Source organism: Dermacentor variabilis, chromosome 3 (genome assembly GCF_050947875.1).
Source record: "Dermacentor variabilis isolate Ectoservices chromosome 3, ASM5094787v1, whole genome shotgun sequence".
Lineage (NCBI taxonomy): Eukaryota > Metazoa > Arthropoda > Arachnida > Ixodida > Ixodidae > Dermacentor > Dermacentor variabilis.
This window is the reverse complement of record NC_134570.1, coordinates 68,473,620-68,495,112: the sequence shown is the minus strand read 5'-3', so window position 1 is coordinate 68,495,112 and position 21,493 is coordinate 68,473,620. Positions and strand designations below refer to the sequence as shown.

Below are 21,493 nucleotides of genomic sequence, written 5' to 3'. Positions count from 1 at the left end.
TTTAATGCGCTGTAATCTTTATTTGAAATCATTAACAACCAGCCCCAGACAGACACTGGCGAAATATTTTACATCACAGACAAGTGGTGTGGAAATTTCACGGTGGTTTTTATTTCTCACTCCATGGAATATGTGATAAGGATAAACATTGATTGATTTACTATAGTGTCATCAACCATATTTTATTATGAGCTTTCTGGGGCATCAAGTCTCTGCTTGCAGATGGAATAGCTTATCTAATATGCTAGAAGTGTAATGTATCGATTTACCTTGACGTAATACTGCCTAGTGTTTTCCTTCAATGTTTACTGCATTTGTCCAACAGCACTAATGCTTCTGTTTGAAAGAAATTCACAGTTTAGAAATATTTTAAAGGTCAACTGAAATGCAACTTCACTCTGGTTTAAATGATTGTGAGTAGCATGTGCTGTTGAAGCAATTCTGGCAAAGCTGAAAGGCTGGTAATTGTGTAATTTTCCTATTAGCAGACTCTAAATTGCACTTACGCAGATGATGCTGCCCCCTGGTGTTAGCGGATACGACGTAAATTCCAGCACATTGCCTCAGATATTGTAGCATGCCTGCATGCATGCAGGTGTTGTCTTATCTCGGAGGCCATGCTGAAGAAGTGTGCTGGTTCTGAACATTTTGGGTGACACGCCACTTGTGGCAAGCAGTAATGCCAGCATATCTTTCAGTTTTGGCATCAAATATGTTTAATTTTGCTAGGTTTTTTGAAATGCATCTATTCGTATTACAAATGTAAAATTTTGCTTGGAAGCTGCTTTATGAGCTAGGCTTTTTAAGCTGTCCAAAATTTCATTGTGGCTGGCTTAAGAGTTCAATTTTGTTTCCAAAAGTAGGGCACAGTTAATGACTGATGGCTGGTGGCATTAAACGGGTTGGTTACGTTAAGGGTTGGTGGCCATAATTTGCTTGGAACATCACACTTTTCAAACAAGTCTGCTATGCTGCATACAACTCAGAAGGAGCACATATAAATGCAACTAGAAATACATGTTACAAGTGTGACTGCAATTCAATCATAACAGTGCTCCAGCAAGGGGCACAAATGCTTGGATTACATTTACGTTGACTTTCTTAGAAGCTGCTTCCACTCCAATAAATTGACCACTACACCATCTATTAGAATTTAATCCTGCCTTTCATCAATTATTCATCATTTTACTACTCTGCAGATGACTTGCTGAAGCATGACAAGGTCAATTTTTTGATTGCATTAAAAACCAGCCACTTAATATGCATTGAAACTGACTGACCAGCATACAACTGCAACTGAATATAGCTGTGCGCAAGTGAGTCAACCGTTATCTGAATGCATGCAATAAATCAGATAATTGGAAACCCATGCTGCTGCAAAATAAAGAGCTGGGTGCAGGAAGCACTTAACGACAAGCACATACACCAATAAGCTAAACTATGTACAAAACAATCTTGATTTCTCATGCCAATTTATGAATGCATCACACTGTAGTCATAAAAATGCTCTGAGGGTGGCTTCCTTTACTTTACAAAAAGGAGGACAAGTTCCACTAACGCATATTTTAACTCTAAAAAACTAAGCGTATGAGTCCACAACTTCGAAAACATTGAGCCATAGAAGTCCAGGATGCAGGTTGAGGGTGAAGGCATGCATCTGTTTGCAAACATTAGGCAACATGTCCATGAGAATATAGCACTAACCTTGTAACCTTCGTAAACACCTTCTTACAAGCTGATTAGCAAAGGATTATCACTCAGGAACGTTAACAGCATCTGATTACTAGTTCATATTGACTGCTGGCATTGAAAAAATGCAGTGCTAAATTAACAGATCATTGCTCTGCTTTTATCAAAATATGTGCAGAGAATGGAATGCAAGTGTGCAAAGTTCAGTTGCAATAGGCAACTCGGCAGAGGCCTAGTCACTGATAGGGCAGCCTTATCAGCAATGAGGTGTCGTTTCCCAATTTCTCTTGACTACTGAAGTGAACAGAAGGCTAAGTGCTCGACAAAGCCAGAGTTGTGCAAGTCTTACCATCAGATCATAAATTTCACATTGTGCATATGCACACACAAATGGAAAACAGGCAACCTGCACAAGATTTACGCACAAGGGACGTGAACGTCTCCTTCATGCATATCCGGACAAACAAGGAAGTGTGAGTCACCAGCCCCACTACAAGGGCAACAGACGGTACGGGCTAGATGAGTGTCGGGTGCAATGAAGCATGACCTGCTTGTCTGTAACGAAGGTTTCGCGAGTCGTAAATGAGGCACAACACAACTGCTATTCAAGGTATGTACACACGTATCCCACAAGCTGTGGCAAAGAAATAAATAAAAAAAGAAGTAATAAAAATCAATGCTCAAAACAGCTGAACTGGTCTAATGCAGCTGACTTGGACATAACTGTAATACGACCCCAGAGCCAAACTAATTGCCTTGCATTGCTTTCTTTTTCAGCATTCTTCTCACATTGCATCTGACAAAATTTTTTTTTTTTACCCTGCCAATCTGTTTGTTGTCTTTAAAGGTTACCTTAAGGCCATCCTTACATAAATAATAGAAAAAAAACATTTATTCCCTTCTCAACTACTTTATACCATCTAATATGCTCCTAAACAACCATGGACATGGTTGGTTACAAGCACAGGTTTCCTACCACATCAAAATGGACTGGATGTGTTTTGTATCTCCTATAACAAGCCCCGGCAACTTCAAAAAGCGGTCGGACAATATTTTTTTGGTTATCTAGCACCACAACTGGTTCTCAGAATCTCTCTTACTGGCTAATGCATGACTGCGCTTTATTTTGAAGCTTCATATTGAGTGACACTTGTTGCAGGTATTCTATGTGGTGACTTCCTTAGACTATCAGTCAAAACTAATTGCATAAGACTGAAAGCGGCGCTGAACATTGCAATCTAGTAGTTGCTCTTAAAATGCAACAATGCGTATCCGCTTGTATAATCCGTGCTGGTCGTTCTTGCGAAATACTGGCAAGCAGCTCAGGCAACCTATGTTTAGCCCTGATACACGGAACGTAAGTAGAAGACAATACGTTGCCCTACAGACTTATTTTGAAGTACTAGAAGGTAAGAACTACGCAACACCAGCTTGAAGCAGATTGTGATTCGACAAGATTGTAAATTTGTAAGCATCTGCGTAACTGCTGGCGCTCCTTGCATCGGTGAATTGAGAAGCTCAACTGACCGCGACGGCAGATCAACGTTTTCCCCGTAAAAGACAAAAATTTACGAGTTTCCTCCAAAGCAAAGCGCTGCTAATAAAGGTCAAGTGCCGAGATAATGCGGCAGTGCAAACACGAATAATGTGGTCCCAGCCGCCGTTGTTTTAGGGCAGCCCGTCAATCAACAGGCTGGTGGGCAGCTTGGAGCGCGCGGAGACACCCGATATGCGACGGAACACGCCTTGCGTACACACAAGAGAAGGAGCGCCGCATTCCTGGAGGGGACATAAAAATGTCTCTCGGCCTGGGCGGAACAATCGAGCGATCAACTCCGGCGGCCTACAATACGCCGAGCAAGGACAGCGAGCGTCCGAGGCGCAAACGAGTTTATATTCGCGGCAACCGATGACGGCGTTTTCATCAGGACCGGCCAATTAGACCCGACTAATCGAATTCCTGCGAGAGTGTCCCTCCGCAGACGAGGACGCTGCCGCGCTCCTGACGTCGGCGGTGAATGAAACACCCACGCCCCTTGACTGGCAACGCCGAAGGGAACGTCGCGTCGTCTCCGGGTGAGCGAGAAGGCCACGGTGTGACACACGGGACACCAAGCAAAAGAGAGGGGAAGGGGTTGCCTTTCCACCACCATGCCGCCACTACTACGAGCTTTTTGAGTTACAAGAAACACAAGAACGAGGGTCGGCATCCACCAAAGCGGAACCACCTCTCCTTTCCTCCTCTACGCCCTTCTTGCACGCCACCGCACTACGAACGAGCGAACGGACACACCACTCGACGACTTTTTCTTAATCGACCAAGTGAGCAACGACCGCAGTGTTCTCGCCAGACACAATCACACACGGCTTTGATTCCACCCCACCGTGCTAGAGTCTTGCGAGGAGGGAACAATCTTTGGTTTCGTACCGCGGCCTGTGACAGTTATCCCAGCAACGATACAAACGCACGCGAGATTTCACCGCCCCCCTACCGCTCCCGTCGTGAATCGAGGGAGTGTTGATCGGTCGCGAAGTGCTGCGCCCATGAGCAGAGCGCCGCGGCACGCTTGCGTGTGCGGCCGGGGCACACTGCGGCAGCGAAACCAGCTCGGAGTTTCGCACAATCGCTCGATCTTCGCCTTGCTCTTCCAAAATCGCCGATCAGCAGTGCATCTTGAAAGGTGTTGAGCCACGATTTTAGGCTTAAGCACTCACATCGCTCGTGAAATTGATCGATTCAATGCGTGCCCTGGTAGCTCACAACACGGAGCTGCGTCTAAACTGGACGCCAAGCATGTAGACAGTCCTGCGTCCAGGCGACCCTCAACGGCGCCGTGTTGGCGCAAGGTTTCTTTTTATTTCGGATGTACCTCTGCACTTCTTTGGAAGTTCGAGTCTGGTACAACCGTGCTCGTCTTACGTGCATTAGAGCGATGCCACTTTTTTTTCCCCCATCTCAAGCAGTCAGGAGCCGGAACTACGTGACATACAACACTATTTACGTATGAATAACGTCGCCGAAAGTCGGCTGGCTGAAAACAATAACCAACCAACCGCATTTCTGCCCACAAAATGTTTCAAACAACCAGTTAGTTTCCGTCCCAAGACGGTAGCGCAGTGCCGATGCAACCCGCCCCGCAGATGCGGTCGCCGTTTCAGTTACATGGGTACTTTACCGCTTTTAGGGCGGCGAGCCTGTCCTTGGTCATGTTGATAGTCTGGCGAAGTCACAGGTTAGTCCACAGGGCCGACACTTTTTGACTAGTGTAACACACACGAGTGGTAAAAGCGGCACATTTCCATTTCCACCAGCGAGGACATCACGGAAAGAACTCTCTACTGCACTACTCCCTTTTGCGGATCGATTTTTGCAGGCAGGTCGAGGGGGTCTCAGCGGTCTCAACGGCAGCGCCCCCAAAACCCGCCCAACGCGCGATCGCCGCCAAAAGCATCTCACAAACAGGCCGCTCAGCGCGATGCCTCACCGCTTGCTAGATTGTGGTCGTTAGTTCCTTTGTTCTCCGTTGCAAGAAGTTCTTGTGGGCAAAAGCGCTGCAAGTCAACCAACTGTTAGCAACCCGTAGTAGCGCGTTTCGCACTAAGCAAGCTGAGATGCCTGTGACTTGAACAGTTGGTTGGGCTACAACGTAAAGCATAGGCGAACGATATGTGGAGTGATCAACTGTGCACAGAAAGTGAAGCGTTTCGGTGATTCACTGCTTTGCATTTGTGGTAGTAAGCCGCATATCCTAATGATATGGCGCCAGTCCAAAAACAACTGGTTGTTGTCTTGCTTATAGGACGCGCTTACGAAATAGCGCGTAACCATCCTTAGCCGCAGTACAGTGAAGTATGAATTGTGCACATTCTTATCGCAATAATACAGTATATGTTCCTAAATTAACAATGCGCAACAGCCTCTCGGCAGCGCGCGCAATGACAGGAATTATTGCGCGTGTAAGTGTCCGAAAGTGAAATAAAATGAAAGAAGGAACTCAAGCAGGTTTACTATGTTATACGAATTGAAGTCCGCACGTAACAAAACTGTTTCCGCAGGTGTGATCAGGCGCAGCTACGAAGTACAATGGCAGTTGTTAGTTTCGGTTCTCTGCTCATGAAAGTAGCTGGTTTTGGTTGACTATGGCTCTGTGTAGGCGCGTAAGTATCCGACCCACAACAATCCAAGAAGCTGGGCAAACCGGGCCGCCTGCTCTCAAATGGCTCTCGACATGGATGTTGACGGGTATGTTTTTTAGCGAACGTGCCTGTAATTGGACTTTGTGATTTCTATAGCGGCAGCAGTTTGTCATGATTCTGCCCACCAAGTTAACATGTAACGATGTGCTGGTAGTTTAATAATCTTGGGAGCGTCACAAACGCCGAAAGATGATCTTGCGTATCGACATTTACTGCCGCTTCTTTGCCCCGTCTTGTTTTATTATACCTGCCTTCACTTATAAGAGGTTAAATATTGGTTGATTTGTCTTTCGTTCTTAAGGAAAGAGCGCAAAGCTAAGTAAAATATGACGATTGAGACACTCGCAAGGCGCTGTCTGTGGCTTGTTTGCACTTTAGTTGTCGGTCCTTGTTTTATTCTTTCGCTGTTCTCTTAAGTAGCTTGCGCATTTAAGGGTAGAGTATTATGTATTTCATACGATATGAGTAACACATGCATTTTACCACAATGAGAAGGTTGTTTATCCCGTGAGCGCTGTCGCTAAAGGTTCCGTGCACTATCGCAACAGAACGTTGCGCACGGTGACCGAGATGGTAACTTTTCTCCTTACTGTTCTTGTGCAGCAAAACCTTGGAACCACAAATACTTGCTGGTACAGCAAGGCTGTTGTTTTAAGCCTACGCGGCGATGTGTCAGCAACCATAGATATCGCCGCTTCGTAGTTTAGTTTGGTTGTGCAAACACTAAGCAGGTTTGAAATAAGGAATATTACTTTCGCCTTTGCAGTGCGTAGAAACGAATGTACTGGGATCCTTACAGTCCCAGGCTTTGAGAAGACAATCCGTCTTGAAGGTGATTTCTGGGTTGTGGTAACGTTAGTAAGCGTTCAATGCCAATTTCTCGGGATTGTTTTTCTTCTTTTTTAATATTGACATAGGCTACTGGGATATGTTACTTGTTCGACAAGGCTAATTTTTGCTGCTGTTCTAACTCAATTATTCTAAAACTCGCCATTTCTATCAGTTTAAGAAATAAGAAACCAGCAAAACAGCACTAGCTAAATTGACCAGTTGTTTTCACATCTGTCAAACTTCTCTCTAGAAGGAACTGCAAGTTGCATAAGAAAAATGTTGTCTTAGTTTGTTGCAATCTGTTTGACGGAAGTTTTTATCCTTAGTTGTGTGCTGCGCATTCAAGCAAATTTTGCAAGCCCTGTTGCTACTGTTTGTGCCACTCACACATATTTTTTTTTGTTTAACATCCTTTTCGAAGTGCTGACTGGCCAAAACGATGGACACACATAGAGAAAATCCTTCTCCGACCTGGCCCATTTGTGCACCCAGACTTCGAGCCAGGCCCTGGGGTAAGTTTTGACATAGTTGTGCCTTTCTTTGTTGCATTTGTATTGAAGTGTGGCAAATGGGCTCTCTAGCACGTTGTCATGGTTTTGTGACATACCGGAGCAGCGATCATAAATACAAATGGGATGTTTGGGCGAGAGAAATTGATTTTGACTTGATATGTCATCATCCAGCTAAAATTTGTCAGCATGTAGCCATCTCTGAGTCAGAAAACGACGCTTTGTACTTGGTGCCTCCAACAAGTGTGAACACTTCAAGAAACTCGTGAGGCTGCATCCATCCATGTGGACAAATTGTTCTTGCCATCTCTGCACTACCGTCTGTTTTACAGATTGCTATAAGATGCAAGGCAGTTCTCCCGCCAAGTCTGAGTTTGTTCAGTGTGAAAAAATTAGAATATAAAGGCATTATTTTGTACTTCTGGATGTCATTACCTTGCATACAGGTATTTAGCTACAATTTAATTTTTTTCTTCAGGCAAGAAAATTCAGGCCATAAGACGTTAACATAATTATTGCACCTGTGAAAGGGGGGCAGCTGACTATAATCAGTGCTCATGCTTTCATACAGCACTTCCATTCTAGCAAAGTTTTGTTCAAGCAGTGTACTTAGTTTTGAGTAGTGTTTTTGCTCTATAGGGATAGAGAAGTTACGTGCATGTCTGCTGAAATTTTATTAACGAAATGCTAGTTGAAAAGCAGTCACTGGGATGGAGCATCAAAGCAAATTGTATGCACTGTTGAAGCAGTAGAACTAGTGTAGCTGAGTTCACATATGAGCAAGTGTTTCCCACTAAGATGCGAGCAAGTTGGTTATGTATACATCTAGCTTCAACTGCATGTGAATAATTTATGCTAGCTAAGTGCTCTGTTTGACCAACTAGTAAATACTGTGGACACCCTCAAAAACATAACACAGTTGGGATGTGAGATCCTTATCTAGGTCCTAACCTGGCTGTGATTGGGTGTGCTGCTGTCTGTGCAGCCCTATTTGTTGCTACTGGATTTAGTTTCACATTACTTTTAACTGAGATGCTAAAAATTTGTCAAAAAAGTGCTTACTACTACGGATACAAACCTGTTCTATGCCTTCCTCTCAATGCAGAACATGGAGATGATACGCGACAAGTGCAAAATTCTGGTTATTGGAGCCGGTGGCTTAGGCTGCGAGATGCTCAAAGACTTGGTAAGCCCATGTATATTTCTTTCTTTCTTATTACCCTTTTTCAAACAGTTGTACCTGCATTCTCTGACTTGTTAGTGACATTGAAAAGCTGTTAGTGACATTTCACAAGTCATGGACAATTGTTACCTATAAAGAATGACCCCCTATATTTGCATGTAGAAATGCTGTCATCCACTCTTCCCTCCCGTTTCACACATCTGAATGACATCTGATTAGGAACCCAACTCCTTTTTGGGTTAAATGAGATGTTTCAGTCTCTTTTTGTTACCATTTGTCTTGTGTTGTTCTTCCAACACTGCTTCTTTCACATATTTATTTTTTACAGATGAAACAGTGTTTGTTAGTCCTTTCATATATTAAGGAGATCCTGAACCACCTCTCGGGCTTGGTGAAAAAACACAGTCCGTGGATAGCACACACTGCTCTGAACATCTCGGTCAAGTTTTGCAGTCATGCACAGCATGAGCAGCTGGAAAGTGGAGCTTGAAGTCATCTATTTCTCAAGCAACCTTTTCAACAGAAGCCTTCCCCTCACTCTTTTCGGGGTTGCCATATAGTCATATAGCAGATTTCCATATGCAGCTGCTATTGGCCAATAGGTGATATCAATCAAGAAAGGTGTTTAGATCAGTGTGCTTCTTTCTACTGTTACTGTGTGTATTTATTGACGCAGTTTAATAAACAGGCTGAAGTAAGCATAAGATAGGAATTGCATACTTCCGGAAATACGTCTATTGTACTATTGGCGACTGTCATATGCTAATGCTCGGCTGCACCTACCTGTCTAGAAATGAAACTTTGCCTACACTGCTTGTCGTTGTCGTAGCCATCGGGTCTCGCTAATTTGTTTTAGGTCTGAACACTCAACTAACCGCAAAGCATACGAAACTTAAGGTCAGACCAGACGTATACTTGCCACTGCGTGCTCACTCCTGGATACTTCTGGCTAGATGCCTTGGCAGACTTTGCTTCGTATTGAGCTATTGCGCAAAACGTGCAATTTGGATGTGGCTGATACTCGTTGGTCAAGCTGGTGCAGGTCAAAACTGGCCTGCACCACCTACACAGCCAGACTGGAGCACATGAATGGGAATGTGCTCTCCAGCCCTGTTGTGCACATGGTTAGCCGCTACAGTTACATGTAGCTGCATCTGCAGCGTAGCGTAGATACTGCAGACGCCGCGAGGTTCCACGATGAGCCTGCTAGCTGGAGCTTGCTGAGTAAAACAGCATGCTCCGATTGATATCTATGGGTGACACGACTCAAGGCCAAAGTGCCGACGTCTGATGAACTGATCGTCTGCTTCCCAAGTTGCACACATTTGAGGTGTGTTGTCATCACGGTGGAAGCTCGTTACATTAGCAATCCTTTAAGTGTGACACCAAAGTACTGCACCCATCATTTAGCCGATGTGCATGCTGCTGACGTGCTCGCATGAATATACATGAAGATGAAGTTTGTTCCTCCTGGGAAAATTGTGTGGTTGTTGTAGAGATAAGTGCAAAAGAAAATGTGCTACTCATGTCACTCAGTACGAGAATAGTTGCATGCAGCTATCTAATATGCTGTAGCACAGTGAAGAAATGAGACACCATGAACTCAACCATAAGCTGAGGGATAGCCTCCGAGTTTTGCACTGCGTAGGTGCCAAAATTGGTAGTGGCGTAAATATGAAAATCCAAAATCAAATTTGAACTGCACGCCACTGTAATGTTCAGTAGGCCAATAACTCCACTTCTGCTGAATGCTTGAGGTACTTTTTGTGGAAGTGTATTTCTGAAATAGTTCATTTTAACATCAAATGCATTTCTAAGTACTTTTTGCTGTGAGGTATTTCTGGAATAGTCTGTTTTAGTAAATACATTTCCCAACATCGATAAAAAGTGGTTCAGCACCCTCTTAAAAATCGTCAGACTTGACTTCAGCTTGGCTAAATAAAGTGCTGGCTTGTTGCATTGTGGATTAAGCAAGTGAATAATATACACAACATGCAGGATCATTGAATAAGTTTGCGAGACACAAGTGAGGTGCCCCTCTACATTCTGTTGTCGCCTGTTGTTGACATTGGGTAATTTTTTTGAGCATGGGCCTTGACAGATTATTTTATGGTGTTTATGCTTTATGTGACCCATAACTGCACGTCAAATCATGCTTCTTCTTCCGAGCCCGAGCTGTGTTTCTTCTACCACTGTGTACCATTATTGTCAAAGATGACCACTGCTCATCCTGGCCATAGTTGCCTTTGCATTGCTCCACGAAATGAGCCACCTTGCTCAACTAATAGCATGTCATACGGTCATATAAAATGGGAATTAATTTGTTTGATTTGGTAGCTTAACATGTGATTCATAATCATGTATACATGTATTCCCTTTTTATTTCGGGTGATTGTCATGGATAAGCCACATAAATTATTGATTTTTTCAAATTGTCATGCTGTTTACAGTAATCTGGTGCTTTTAGTTAATTTGGTATATCGCACAATTTTGTTTTGGATAAAGCTTGCAGGCTTGAGGTTTAATACCACCTCACATCTCGGTCCCCACTTGTAGTAGGGATTTTGGGCCAGGGAAAAATGTCCAGCTTGTCTGATGACATGAGAATGTCATGATGGCTATGCCACACTTGTGTGTGCATGGACCGTACCTAGACTGTATCGCACCGTAACCATGGATTGCATACTTTTTTATTTTCTCTTGTTGCTTTTTAATGTTGTCAAATCTGTGTGCCTACTTGTTGTTCTGTGAAGGTTATTGTAGAGCTCTACCTAAAGAAAGATAATCAAACCAAAATTTGGATCTCTTGGTCTTATCTGTGTGCTTCTGTGCAGGCCTTAATGGGATTTCGGCACATAGATGTGATCGACATGGACACCATTGACCTGTCCAACCTCAACCGACAATTTCTGTTTAGGTACGTACAGGGGGGCCAACGTCTTTGGCAGAGGTCATGATGTGCTGGCCCTTTATAATACCCTTAACATGCCATTTATTTATGTATTTCTTTTTTTGCATTCAGGAAAAGTGACATTGGAAAACCAAAAGCTGAAGTGGCTGCAGCCTTCATCAATCAACGTGTACCTGGTTGCCAAGTCAAGGCGTATCCTTTCAAGCTAGGCCTTTTAATGTTTAGAATGGACAAAGTACTCTTTAAATGCTATATTTTCTCATGGTAACTGGGTTTATTATGGGCCTGGGCAGACGGTGTCAAAATTTGTTGCGCCACGGCAAGCTGGTGAAAAGCATTCATACCGAAATTCACCAGAAGTCCTTCATTTTTGCATCTTTTCTGGCTTACCACGCCTTCTGCAATGGTAACTGTGGCTCTTTTGGTGTTGTAGAAGTGTAATTTAAGAATATGGCACTAAGTGCCACCTGCAACAAAGTGTGTAGCTGTGTAAGAAAAGCATAGTGTTAGGTACTAAGCAACCGTTATGTAAAATTTTACACTTGAAGTATGAGTAGATATGTGATGCGAAGACGGCAAAATTATACATTTCGGGCTACAAAATTCAAACGAATGCTGCCATTACCACTAACCGAAAATGACGTAGAGTTGGGAAGGCTGAGAAGCAGCACAGCACCAAGGCATGACTTCCGAGGTTAAGTGGCACTCACAATGTGCTTAAAATTTTGGAGGCCCTGTTCCGAAATCTGCATCTTATCTGTTAATGACCAAGTACCCGTGTTGCTGCTATGGTGCTACTTAGCCTTTATTGACAGCACATATAAATACCCCCCAAAATGTTTATTTGCTATATAAATGTGCAAAACACCGAGAGCAAGCATAATCAAACAAAAAATATTTTGTGTAAACTTTCTAAGCAATATGGAAGAAACACCAGGCAGTAAACTGGAAGTGGGCTTCACCCCAAGCTAACTATGGTTTCATTTCGAATTTTGTACAGACAGCTCTCGAAATATCTGAACCATAGGTGTACATTTCAGTTGCTTTGCATCACATGTGTGACGCCGTAGAAGCCGGAGACCTTGCGTCAGTCTGTCCCTCTGACTTTGCTTTCAAAAGAGAGTGAGTCTCATGCCAAGCTTCTTTTTTCTCATCCTGTGTTCCTGCTCTAAACCAACAAATAATGCTTGCTGCCTTTCAGTTAGTGTTGGTCGAAAACACATAGCCTGAAACTTCGTACATACTCAATACTGAAACTTGGCACGAAAAATTTTTTCTCTGGTATGTTGCCTGTTGGCAACACTTGTCATTAAGGGGTTAAAAGCTGCTACTAAAGGAAAAAAAAATTGAAAATTGCAAGACCTGCCCCTTTTCCAAGATTGGTTTCATGGTGTACAGCCGATAAGTGGTATCAAGTGATGGCATTTGTAACCAATTGAGTCAAAGTGACAGTTCATTGCAGTTGACCTTTTCTCTGAAACCATCTATAGTATGTACTATACCATTTGACTGTTGTGATGAATGGAACTCTGAATCTCTGCTTTTTTTTCTTTTTGCAAGCATAGACTGCCTTTGAGACAATGTGATTGAGATCTTAGGTGCTTAGCATATTCTAAGCATGGAAACTCTTGAAATTGCCTAATCCAAGGATGTGGCCTCTGTGTAAACCATTATGAGGAACCTGCTGTGTAGTACTTTGGGATGGAGTTGTATCCTTGACTTGTTGTTTGTCATGCAGGCACTTCAAGAAGATCCAGGACTACGATGAAAGTTTTTACCAACGTGAGGGCATGTTTTCTTGAGTGCTGCCTATGTTTTGCACCATAGGACACAATGACACTTGCTTTACAAACCAGTAATGACACTGTAGATTTTCGTTAGTTTGACTTTGGCTTTCTTTTTTTCCTCAGTCCAATCTTGGCCAAAAGTCCAGGCTGGCGCCAGTACATGGCTATGGGCCAAAACATTCTTTATTTCGATCCTAAAATTGGGGCTGTGTCATTTGGTGCAGTGACATCACAACATCCCACATGACCACCTTCTCCATAATGACACCTTCTGACCTTCTGTTAAACGAAAGCAAAACTGTTTGTAGAAAAGCTATTATAGTAAATTATTTAAGACCATTTGATATTTGCCAGTATTTTTGTTAAAATTTCAAGATCCAAGACACTAACTTAAAATGCACATGGAACAAAAAAAAAAAAAAAAAAAAGCAAGGTAATAAAAATTTCACATCGGTGCTCTTTTAAATCTTGGTTTTCATTAAAATTTCCTTTAGTTACTCATCCTGTTTTACTTTCTGCTTCTTTGTGCAGAGTTCCACATTGTCCTTTGTGGTCTCGACTCTGTCGTAGCACGGCGCTGGGCCAACGGCATGCTGGTGAGTGTGGTGAAAGGCGCAGGGGCAACACTGGAATCCCTGGGATCCCACACATTATAGCTTGTAGCAGATCGCTATTGATCAGATCAATTACTATTCCTATCTTCAATTTCTGTTTCTATCCCCTCCTTCCTAAAGAGTTGGAAGGCATCGGGCCCCTCTTATTGGCAGCTGCCAGCCTGCTCCTTCACTATTTCCCTCTCTGTCTGTTTTATATCTATGTTTACATACAGATTAATAACAATAATTATAATAATTTGGAAGCTCGGAATGGGACTGCGATGCTGAATCCATGACATTGTGTGAATACAGTTATCTTTTGTTAGACTTTGACACGAATAATGAAATTAATCAAACTATTTGGCAGATTGAATGAAACAAGATGCGGAAGAAAGGCCAAAACACACCACTGATTCATTTGGCATTATTTTCTCGATTCTAGTGCACCTTTGAATCAAATACGCACCCACTTTCTGCGTGTCCAAAATAGTAAACTAATATAGACATGACATTAAAGCTCCTAAACAAAGTAGAGATCTAATGCGCATTCAAAATTCTAGCAAGAAGAATAGGCAAAATGTGTGTTGCACAATGGCAGCCTGTTTCCTAATATCAGCTTCGCCACAATATATTTGTGTTATACGGCAAAGCATACGAACATGGTTTTAGTATTTTGTCTGATTGTTCCGCGCAGGCAATTTTCGGCCTACTTTTCTTGGAAACAAGGAAAGGCACGCGTTTGAATACCATTATCAGGCAGGCCTAGGGCAGGCCGAAAGTAGGCCTTTTTGATGGGAGATGACGGGTGTTGAGGGGGGCACATGGGGCAAATAATTGCGATTTTTGGCAAAAAAGAGATGTATTTCAAGATTATAGCAGTTTCAGGTCCCTTTACTTTCTGAGAATGTGCCAAAGCTATATTATCTTCATCAGCGCAGTAGAAAGTCTCAAAATGATATTTTATCACAAGCCGGTGACTCCCCGCAAACGAGAATGTTCCGATTTCCTGCAGCTTCGCTGTGCTTGTGGACACTCCACGGTTCACTCGCACGGAGCTGCAGGGGGCGAGGAGGAATGCGACACTGTCTAAAAAAAGGCAGCAGTGGTCCTTTTTTTTTTCTTTATAGTTGCTGTAACTTCTGCGTGCCACTTTGCTCAGGTCCTATTTCACAACATATCTCTTAGTGCTCATTTTACTTGAGCCGAAGCTCTGTTTTTGGAGACCTTGTATGGCTTTCCTATGCAATATTTATGTGATCGTAATTTCTTCCGTGAGTTTTTGTTTTGTTTTGTTTGGAAGATGACCTCGAAGCACTAGACATAGCACTGGTTTGGGAAGCGGAGATGCTTCACGAAATCTAGGGGAAGAGCCAGCGGTCAGTGACTGGCTGTGCGAGCGTTGCCCTTGTGTTTGATGTCATTGAGTACACTGCCTGACGTTGACGCATTATCAATGCCCTCTGGCACTGGAGCACCTGGAGCGAGCACCAGGCAGTGTTTGTCACATGCAAAAGCCAGGGCACTTGACAGCTCAAAAGTGGCTTGAAAAAAAAAGAAAGCTTGCAGCTATTTCAACAGAGCAAAGCTGAATTGAAGAAGGCCCAATGTATGCTGCAGAAGAATTTTTGTTATGATAGATGCAATTTGAATAAGATGACACACTTCAGAAATTTTGGAACGGTTTTTGTCAATTTGTGTTTTTTTACAAAGCTACCGTTCTTGTATAAGAAAAGGAAGACTTATCAGTGATGTGCATACTGGTGAAGTAGAATTCTATGGTAGAACTGTGGTTCGAAATTTTCAGGTCCCACAATTTCTTTATATGATAATTTCAATTTTGGCTGCAAGGAAGTTCAATTCCTGGTGTAGTCAATTATGCAGTTTTTGTTTCAATACAAACTGCAGAAATTGAACAAGACAGCTGCACAGTGGCGTAGTTTGGGCCTTTCTAGTAATATATTATGCACAAGAATTCCTAAATATTTTGTCATTTTAGAATGATAGATTTATTGTCTTTAACATTTGAAAATGAGTAACTCTCAAAAATCCTTCGAGTAATAAAATGGGCATTAGGCATATGTGCGCTGATCGGTGACAAAGTTATTTTAGGATTGAAATAATGTTAGTTTGGGCCTGTAGACATACATGGGTGCTGGCAGGGACCGGATGGGATCGCATTAACCGAAAGATTAACTTAATTGGAGTCGAATTAAGATAAGTCTACTGTACATCCATAAATTCTGTGTTGGGGTAGTGTTCAAATTCTCTGTTCAAATTCTCAGCCATGCTTGGCTACATATGATTTTTTTTGTCATTGATACAGATTATACTACTACAGGTTGTTGAACTTGCCTGTGTCGTAACCTATCATAGTTTGGTAAATAACTACATGAGAATAGCATCTGATGCCTGCGTAATATAGGAGTGCTCAATCCTGACTTCTCTTTAGAGGGAGTCCAAAGTACATATTTATGTGAGAAGGCTATGATGCAGAGGTGTAATGGTGCAATATTAAATGATGGAAATAATGTTTGAGTTGTGCAGATGTTTAGGTTATTTGTGTGAGTCAAGGTGAAACAGCACTTTTGTAATTGGGGCAGCATGGAGGTTACGTTGCGTGGCGAACCTTGCGGATGATGCACCCCCAATTTCAAGACACCGGTTTTGATGCGTCGCTACTAAAGTCGCATTGTTTAAAAGACAATGTACAATGCAATCACTCTGATGTGCTTTCCATGGAACTGTCACGGGACTGCAGGAGTAGAATGTAGCAGCTATGAAAATGTATTGACAACATTCTGTTGTACTGCAACATTACTGTTTCACCAGAAAGCCCTGGATGGCTTAGCATATGCTGTCATGGTACACACTTTGTCTAAGGCGTACATAGGCACCATGCAAACGAAACTGACTGAAGCAATCTGAAATCTTCCCATTCTCACTTTCAGAAGCAAAGCAAAGAATTAAGAGCATTTCCTAGCTAGAGTTATAGTTGTATGTGTTAGCCTCTGTACATTTGACAAGGGCTTTACAACTCACTCGTACATTCTCAATGTTCTCTTCACAACACAGAAGCATTTGATTAGCGCTCCTTGTTTTCAGTGATGTTGCTACATGCTTTTGGTTCTGGCTCCCATATGCAGCTTAGCCTTGTGGATCAGGGCTCGATAGTGCCTATGGTGGATGGTGGAACAGAAGGATTCAAGGGCAATGCCCGTGTCATTCTGCCCAGCATGAATGCTTGCGTCGACTGTACACTGGACCTGTACCCGCCGCAGGTTAGTTGTGATGTTTCCTTGCAAATGAGCCTGTTTCTCGCAGTGATTAAATAACATCTGGCTATAGTTATTCGACCACTTTGACTAACCATCGAAGATAGGTGAATGTAAAACTAATGGGCGTGAACATTTTCTGGGAACTTGCATGCTTCTAGAGTGGAGTCACAATTTTCTGTGTCAGCACTTCTAGCTATCCTTTTAGAACACAGACACTCAGCCCATTTAGGTAGCTATTGCTGGCAGAATTTAATACAAACACAACAAATGCAAATTAACATAGGAGGATGAACTTAAATTCAACGTAGTAAAGCTTTGTTCTAAAGCAGACATCTGATGTAATCTTGAAAGTCAGTCTTCTTGAGTCATGAACGAACACAGAAGCTAGCACCGCTAGGCAACTCTCTCAGAGTGCTGTACACAATGAAAGCCCCACCAAACCATAAACACATTGTTGCCCATTATGCAAGAGGTTCGTCCTACCTACATAGAGATGTAGCTTCAAACAGACAGTGTTCAGCTGATGCTCTGCAGCAAAAAGCAGCAGTATCTCCACTGCTGTATCAGAAGGTGCTGGACATAAATTGATCTAATTATGTCACAGCGGTCATGAAAAAGTATGGGACAAAGAAGCAGGGATAGGTGGCATGGACATGTCCAAATGATTAAAAAAGACTGAACATAGAACCCTTTACGAGAAAACCTGGGCACCTACTCAGGTGTAGACAGGGTATTTCTTAGTGTTAACTGTGCACACAGTTTTTCTTATCAGTTTCCCTATGTCAGCTATGTTATCTCCATACTATGTAGTGCTTTTGTTCAACAGTATCTGCGATTTATTATCCTTTGCTGCACAATGAGACATTGTTTCATTGTTTTCAAGTGGGTGCCTACCTATTTTAGCCTCCCTCGCTGACACTTCCAATTACGAAGAAACGAAAAACATGGCCCCTTGTCATGTTGTGTATTCACACTTGTTGATGCGAAACATTCTTTGCCTTTTTATTAGGCATGTTGCAGTAGTTAAGTTGGTTCCGGTCGCACCTCGTTTCGGGCCTCTTCAATAAAAAATTGGGCAGTTTTTGCCCGAAGGGCGATGCATTGAAAGCGATATCCAGGTTTAGCGTTGCACTGAAGTGCCTCGGACAGTGCTCTAAGAATGCGTAGGAGCGGCATGTTGGGGCGGCATAGCACTCAAGGCAACTGCTGCACAGTAGAAACAGCACCTTGGCAGCTGTTAGGCGTCTCACAATGCTGCTGTCATGAAGAGCATCGCCACTGACGTTGCAGGCATAGCAGCTCAGTGGTACACGAAATGAGATTGAAGGAAAACTATCAACGTTTGTAGCTTGAAGTGTAATGTCCGTTCTGCTAGGACTTCTTTATGTACACCACAGCGTGGTATACTCAGCATAACGCTTGGGTTTGTGCTCACTCGTATTACAGTTAAACATTGATATAACGAACTTCTAGATAACAAGTCTCGATATAACAAAGTGTGTTTATCTACAATTTCAATATAACAAAATTTTATTGCCGCTTCGAAGGAAAAGCAAGACAATAAGTGAAAACTTTTGCGGACGCAGATGACCAAATGATTGAATTACAAGTGGCTGCTTGTGAACACACCTCTCAAATCACACGTACTGCTAAGAGTGACCACCGAAGTAGAGCAGCTTCATTTATTCTGTATAAAGTTCAAGTGCGATAAGGTTCTATTGTGCCCACATGCCGTATGCTTTGGATGAGAGTGAAAGTTTGCGAGGGTGAGCTGAGAAGTATCGTGGCTTGATGAGCATCGTCTTCCTGCGCGAACAAGAGGCGGGAGGTGAGAGTGTGCCCGCAGTAACATGATCAAGCGTAGCCGCATGCGAATGGGAATGCGGGGTGTGCATATTGGTGTGCATCTCCTTTTCCAGCATGGCTGAGCACATACACAGCCCATGTGCCATGTTTTAGAGGTCATCTGATGCATATGCAAGGAGTGGGCGTCCGGAGGTGCCATGGCATCATGTGTGGTGTCTTTCTATGCATTTAGTTGGGGAGGTTGTGTAATCTAGACTTTTCAAGATGTGTTGAACCGAGAGGCAGATGAAGCATACGTTCCCCGCTGCCACCGCTATTTTTGATAGCGTCGAACTTCGCACCGCGGGCAACACTATATCAGCCACGGGAGCGGAGTGGACGCAAGTGCGTGGCTGGTTTCGCTTAATTCGCACCGCCGATGCGAAGATATTGTCGACACAGCATGAAACTGTATCTTTCGTTGCTGACTTTCAAATTCAGAAGAACGAATGTTTTTTTTTCTCATTTAAATTTGCTTTTTTCCCTTGCCAGATATTTCAGAAAAATTTGCAGCCTCTTCCGAGTGAGGAAAGTCGAGCAACGACTGTACCTAATTATTTCCATAAAAGGTTGAATTTCAGTACAACGAAATTTCATTATAAGGAAGCAAATTGCTGATTTTACGGACATCATTATATATATCGGGGTCTAACTGTATACGCTGAGGAAAATTCCTTTTCTTTTTCTTCACTTTTTGCTATTCCCAAGTTTTGCCACATATAGATATCTGGGTCTGTATTGTATGTGCGCATTTACAGTGCTTCACTCGTGCCAACACCAACTAGAACTTGTAGACAAATGTTGCATGTGCCAGGTTGCGTAGCATCAATTCGCTTGAAATAGTGAGGGAATGTGCACGTGCACGAATTTTTGTCGGGACACAGATGCAAGTAATAGAACATGCAAATAATTCTCAACCTTTGTATTATTTGCTTTGTAATATTTTTGTTAGTATATGTGCAGTAAATCTGAATTTGAATGTTACCATTGTCCTTCGGGTGTGTCGCATGAGTTTGCAACAAGTTGCTTATAAAGGCGAGAGTTTCAGTTCCTCTCGCCTTTCCCTCGTGCAAACTAACGTTTCGAGATGCAGTGTGATTTCTTTCAGGCCTCGGGCTTGGCTCGGGTTGTAAGGAACAAATTGTAGTGTTTTGTCCTCGCAGTACAGTAAATCACTCGTCATGCCATCATACTCTTGTCATCGCCGTTTTCATTGCCTTGCTGCTGTCACTACTTGCACGTTTGCATCACGTACGCTATTGCTCACACCGTGCACAAACATGTTGGTCTACCTAGTATTGCTCTGCAGAACCCCTTACCATGGTGGATAGCCAGTTACCTGCAAAATGGTTCACAAGACATTGTGGATATCATGGACTTTCGGAGTGTCTGTTTGGGCCTGTAATAGTTTACTTTTTACTGGTAAAGATGAACTGCTTTGTATTCTGAAAGAACCAAAAACTGAACTTAGTAAAGTTCGAGAATGTCACTGCATCATGACAGCCCAAACTCAGAAAAATAATTTAAAATTCGTGACATCGCACCGAAGTACTTCCACTAGAGTTCTGCCGCGAAAAAAAAATTGAACTTCGATTTTCAGTTCCTCTTCTAGAAATCAATTTATTATTGCAGGATTAACAAAAATAGAGTCTTCAAAGAAAACCTTACTAGTTTAAACTGATTCAGTATTTCTCATTTTATGTCTCTTTAATTAAACCTAGGGGGTAAAAATTAATCTGGAACACTTCATTTGGCATCCCTCATTACCCAGTGTACCGTTTCGAGAAGTCAAACCCCGTAATTTGTTGTTAAACATTGCGGGCAATGTTTTCTTTTCAGATTAACTTCCCACTGTGCACGATAGCCCACACTCCACGGTTGCCGGAGCACTGCATCGAATATGTGAAGATCCTCTTGTGGCCCAAGGAAAAGCCTTTTGGAGGTCAGTGAAAGGCCTTATGAACAGAACTTTGGCACATAGTGTATGACCGTAAACTGCCAGATGACCAGACTATAGAAAATGGTTGTGCTTTAATTCCAGAACAATGAAGAAACCAAAGGCCATGTTCTTCACGAACCATTTCTGGTTATTTACTTAAAAACAGTGATTTTATCTGCTGCTTATTTTTTTGCACAGAGCAATCATTCAAAAGATTCTAGAAGAGTAATGCGCTTACCATTTGTTAGCGTCCTGGTTAACTCAGTTGGTAGAACGTCTGCTCTGGAAAGGTGGTGGTACACTTGAACAACGATTAGATGCTATAAATGACTACCTGTTTTAGATAAGTAAATATAAAATTTGGTTGGTCAGCTTTTATTTCAATGAGCACTCTCCTGTCACTACAAAACAAAAAATGTTGTACTCTTTAGAGTATTGGTTACTGCAAAGCACATTTAAAAAATTTTTGCAATGGCTTGGATGTATTCTGCTAGAAAAATGTCAAATGCAGACTCTGGCCAAATTTTCGGAAGTGTAATTTTTCGTACCTGCACAATTATTCGAACTATGGCAGTGTATAATGGCAAACAAAATTTCAGCCACTGCATAGGGTGTGGCTCTATTTTTCGGACATTATCTGCGTGCGCAATGCTGCATACATGGCAGCTGTGAAGGAAGTTGCCTTAAAGTAGACTTAGCACCAAACCACAACTTCGTTTGCTGACTCTCAA

The 21,493-nt window shown here is 42.6% G+C and overlaps 2 protein-coding genes across 2 annotated transcripts in view; one reads left to right on the top strand and one right to left on the bottom strand.

The window, feature by feature from the left end:
• Syx1A (Syntaxin 1A) overlaps nt 1-5,130 on the bottom strand; it is a 29,376-nt gene extending 24,246 nt beyond the window's left edge. The window contains exon 1 of the mRNA XM_075685527.1: nt 4,866-5,130. Within this exon, the coding sequence (XP_075541642.1) occupies nt 4,866-4,898 (33 nt within the window). The 5' untranslated portion in view covers nt 4,899-5,130. The remainder of the gene's footprint in view (nt 1-4,865) is intronic.
• A 695-nt stretch (nt 5,131-5,825) lies between these two features.
• Nucleotides 5,826-21,493, top strand: part of Uba3 (Ubiquitin-like activating enzyme 3) — a 35,803-nt gene continuing 20,135 nt past the window's right edge. The window contains exons 1-9 of the mRNA XM_075685526.1: nt 5,826-5,932; nt 7,139-7,229; nt 8,332-8,412; nt 11,244-11,326; nt 11,432-11,512; nt 13,059-13,102; nt 13,639-13,703; nt 16,847-16,981; nt 20,663-20,765. Of these exons, the coding sequence (XP_075541641.1) occupies nt 5,907-5,932; nt 7,139-7,229; nt 8,332-8,412; nt 11,244-11,326; nt 11,432-11,512; nt 13,059-13,102; nt 13,639-13,703; nt 16,847-16,981; nt 20,663-20,765 (709 nt within the window). The 5' untranslated portion in view covers nt 5,826-5,906. The remainder of the gene's footprint in view (nt 5,933-7,138; nt 7,230-8,331; nt 8,413-11,243; nt 11,327-11,431; nt 11,513-13,058; nt 13,103-13,638; nt 13,704-16,846; nt 16,982-20,662; nt 20,766-21,493) is intronic.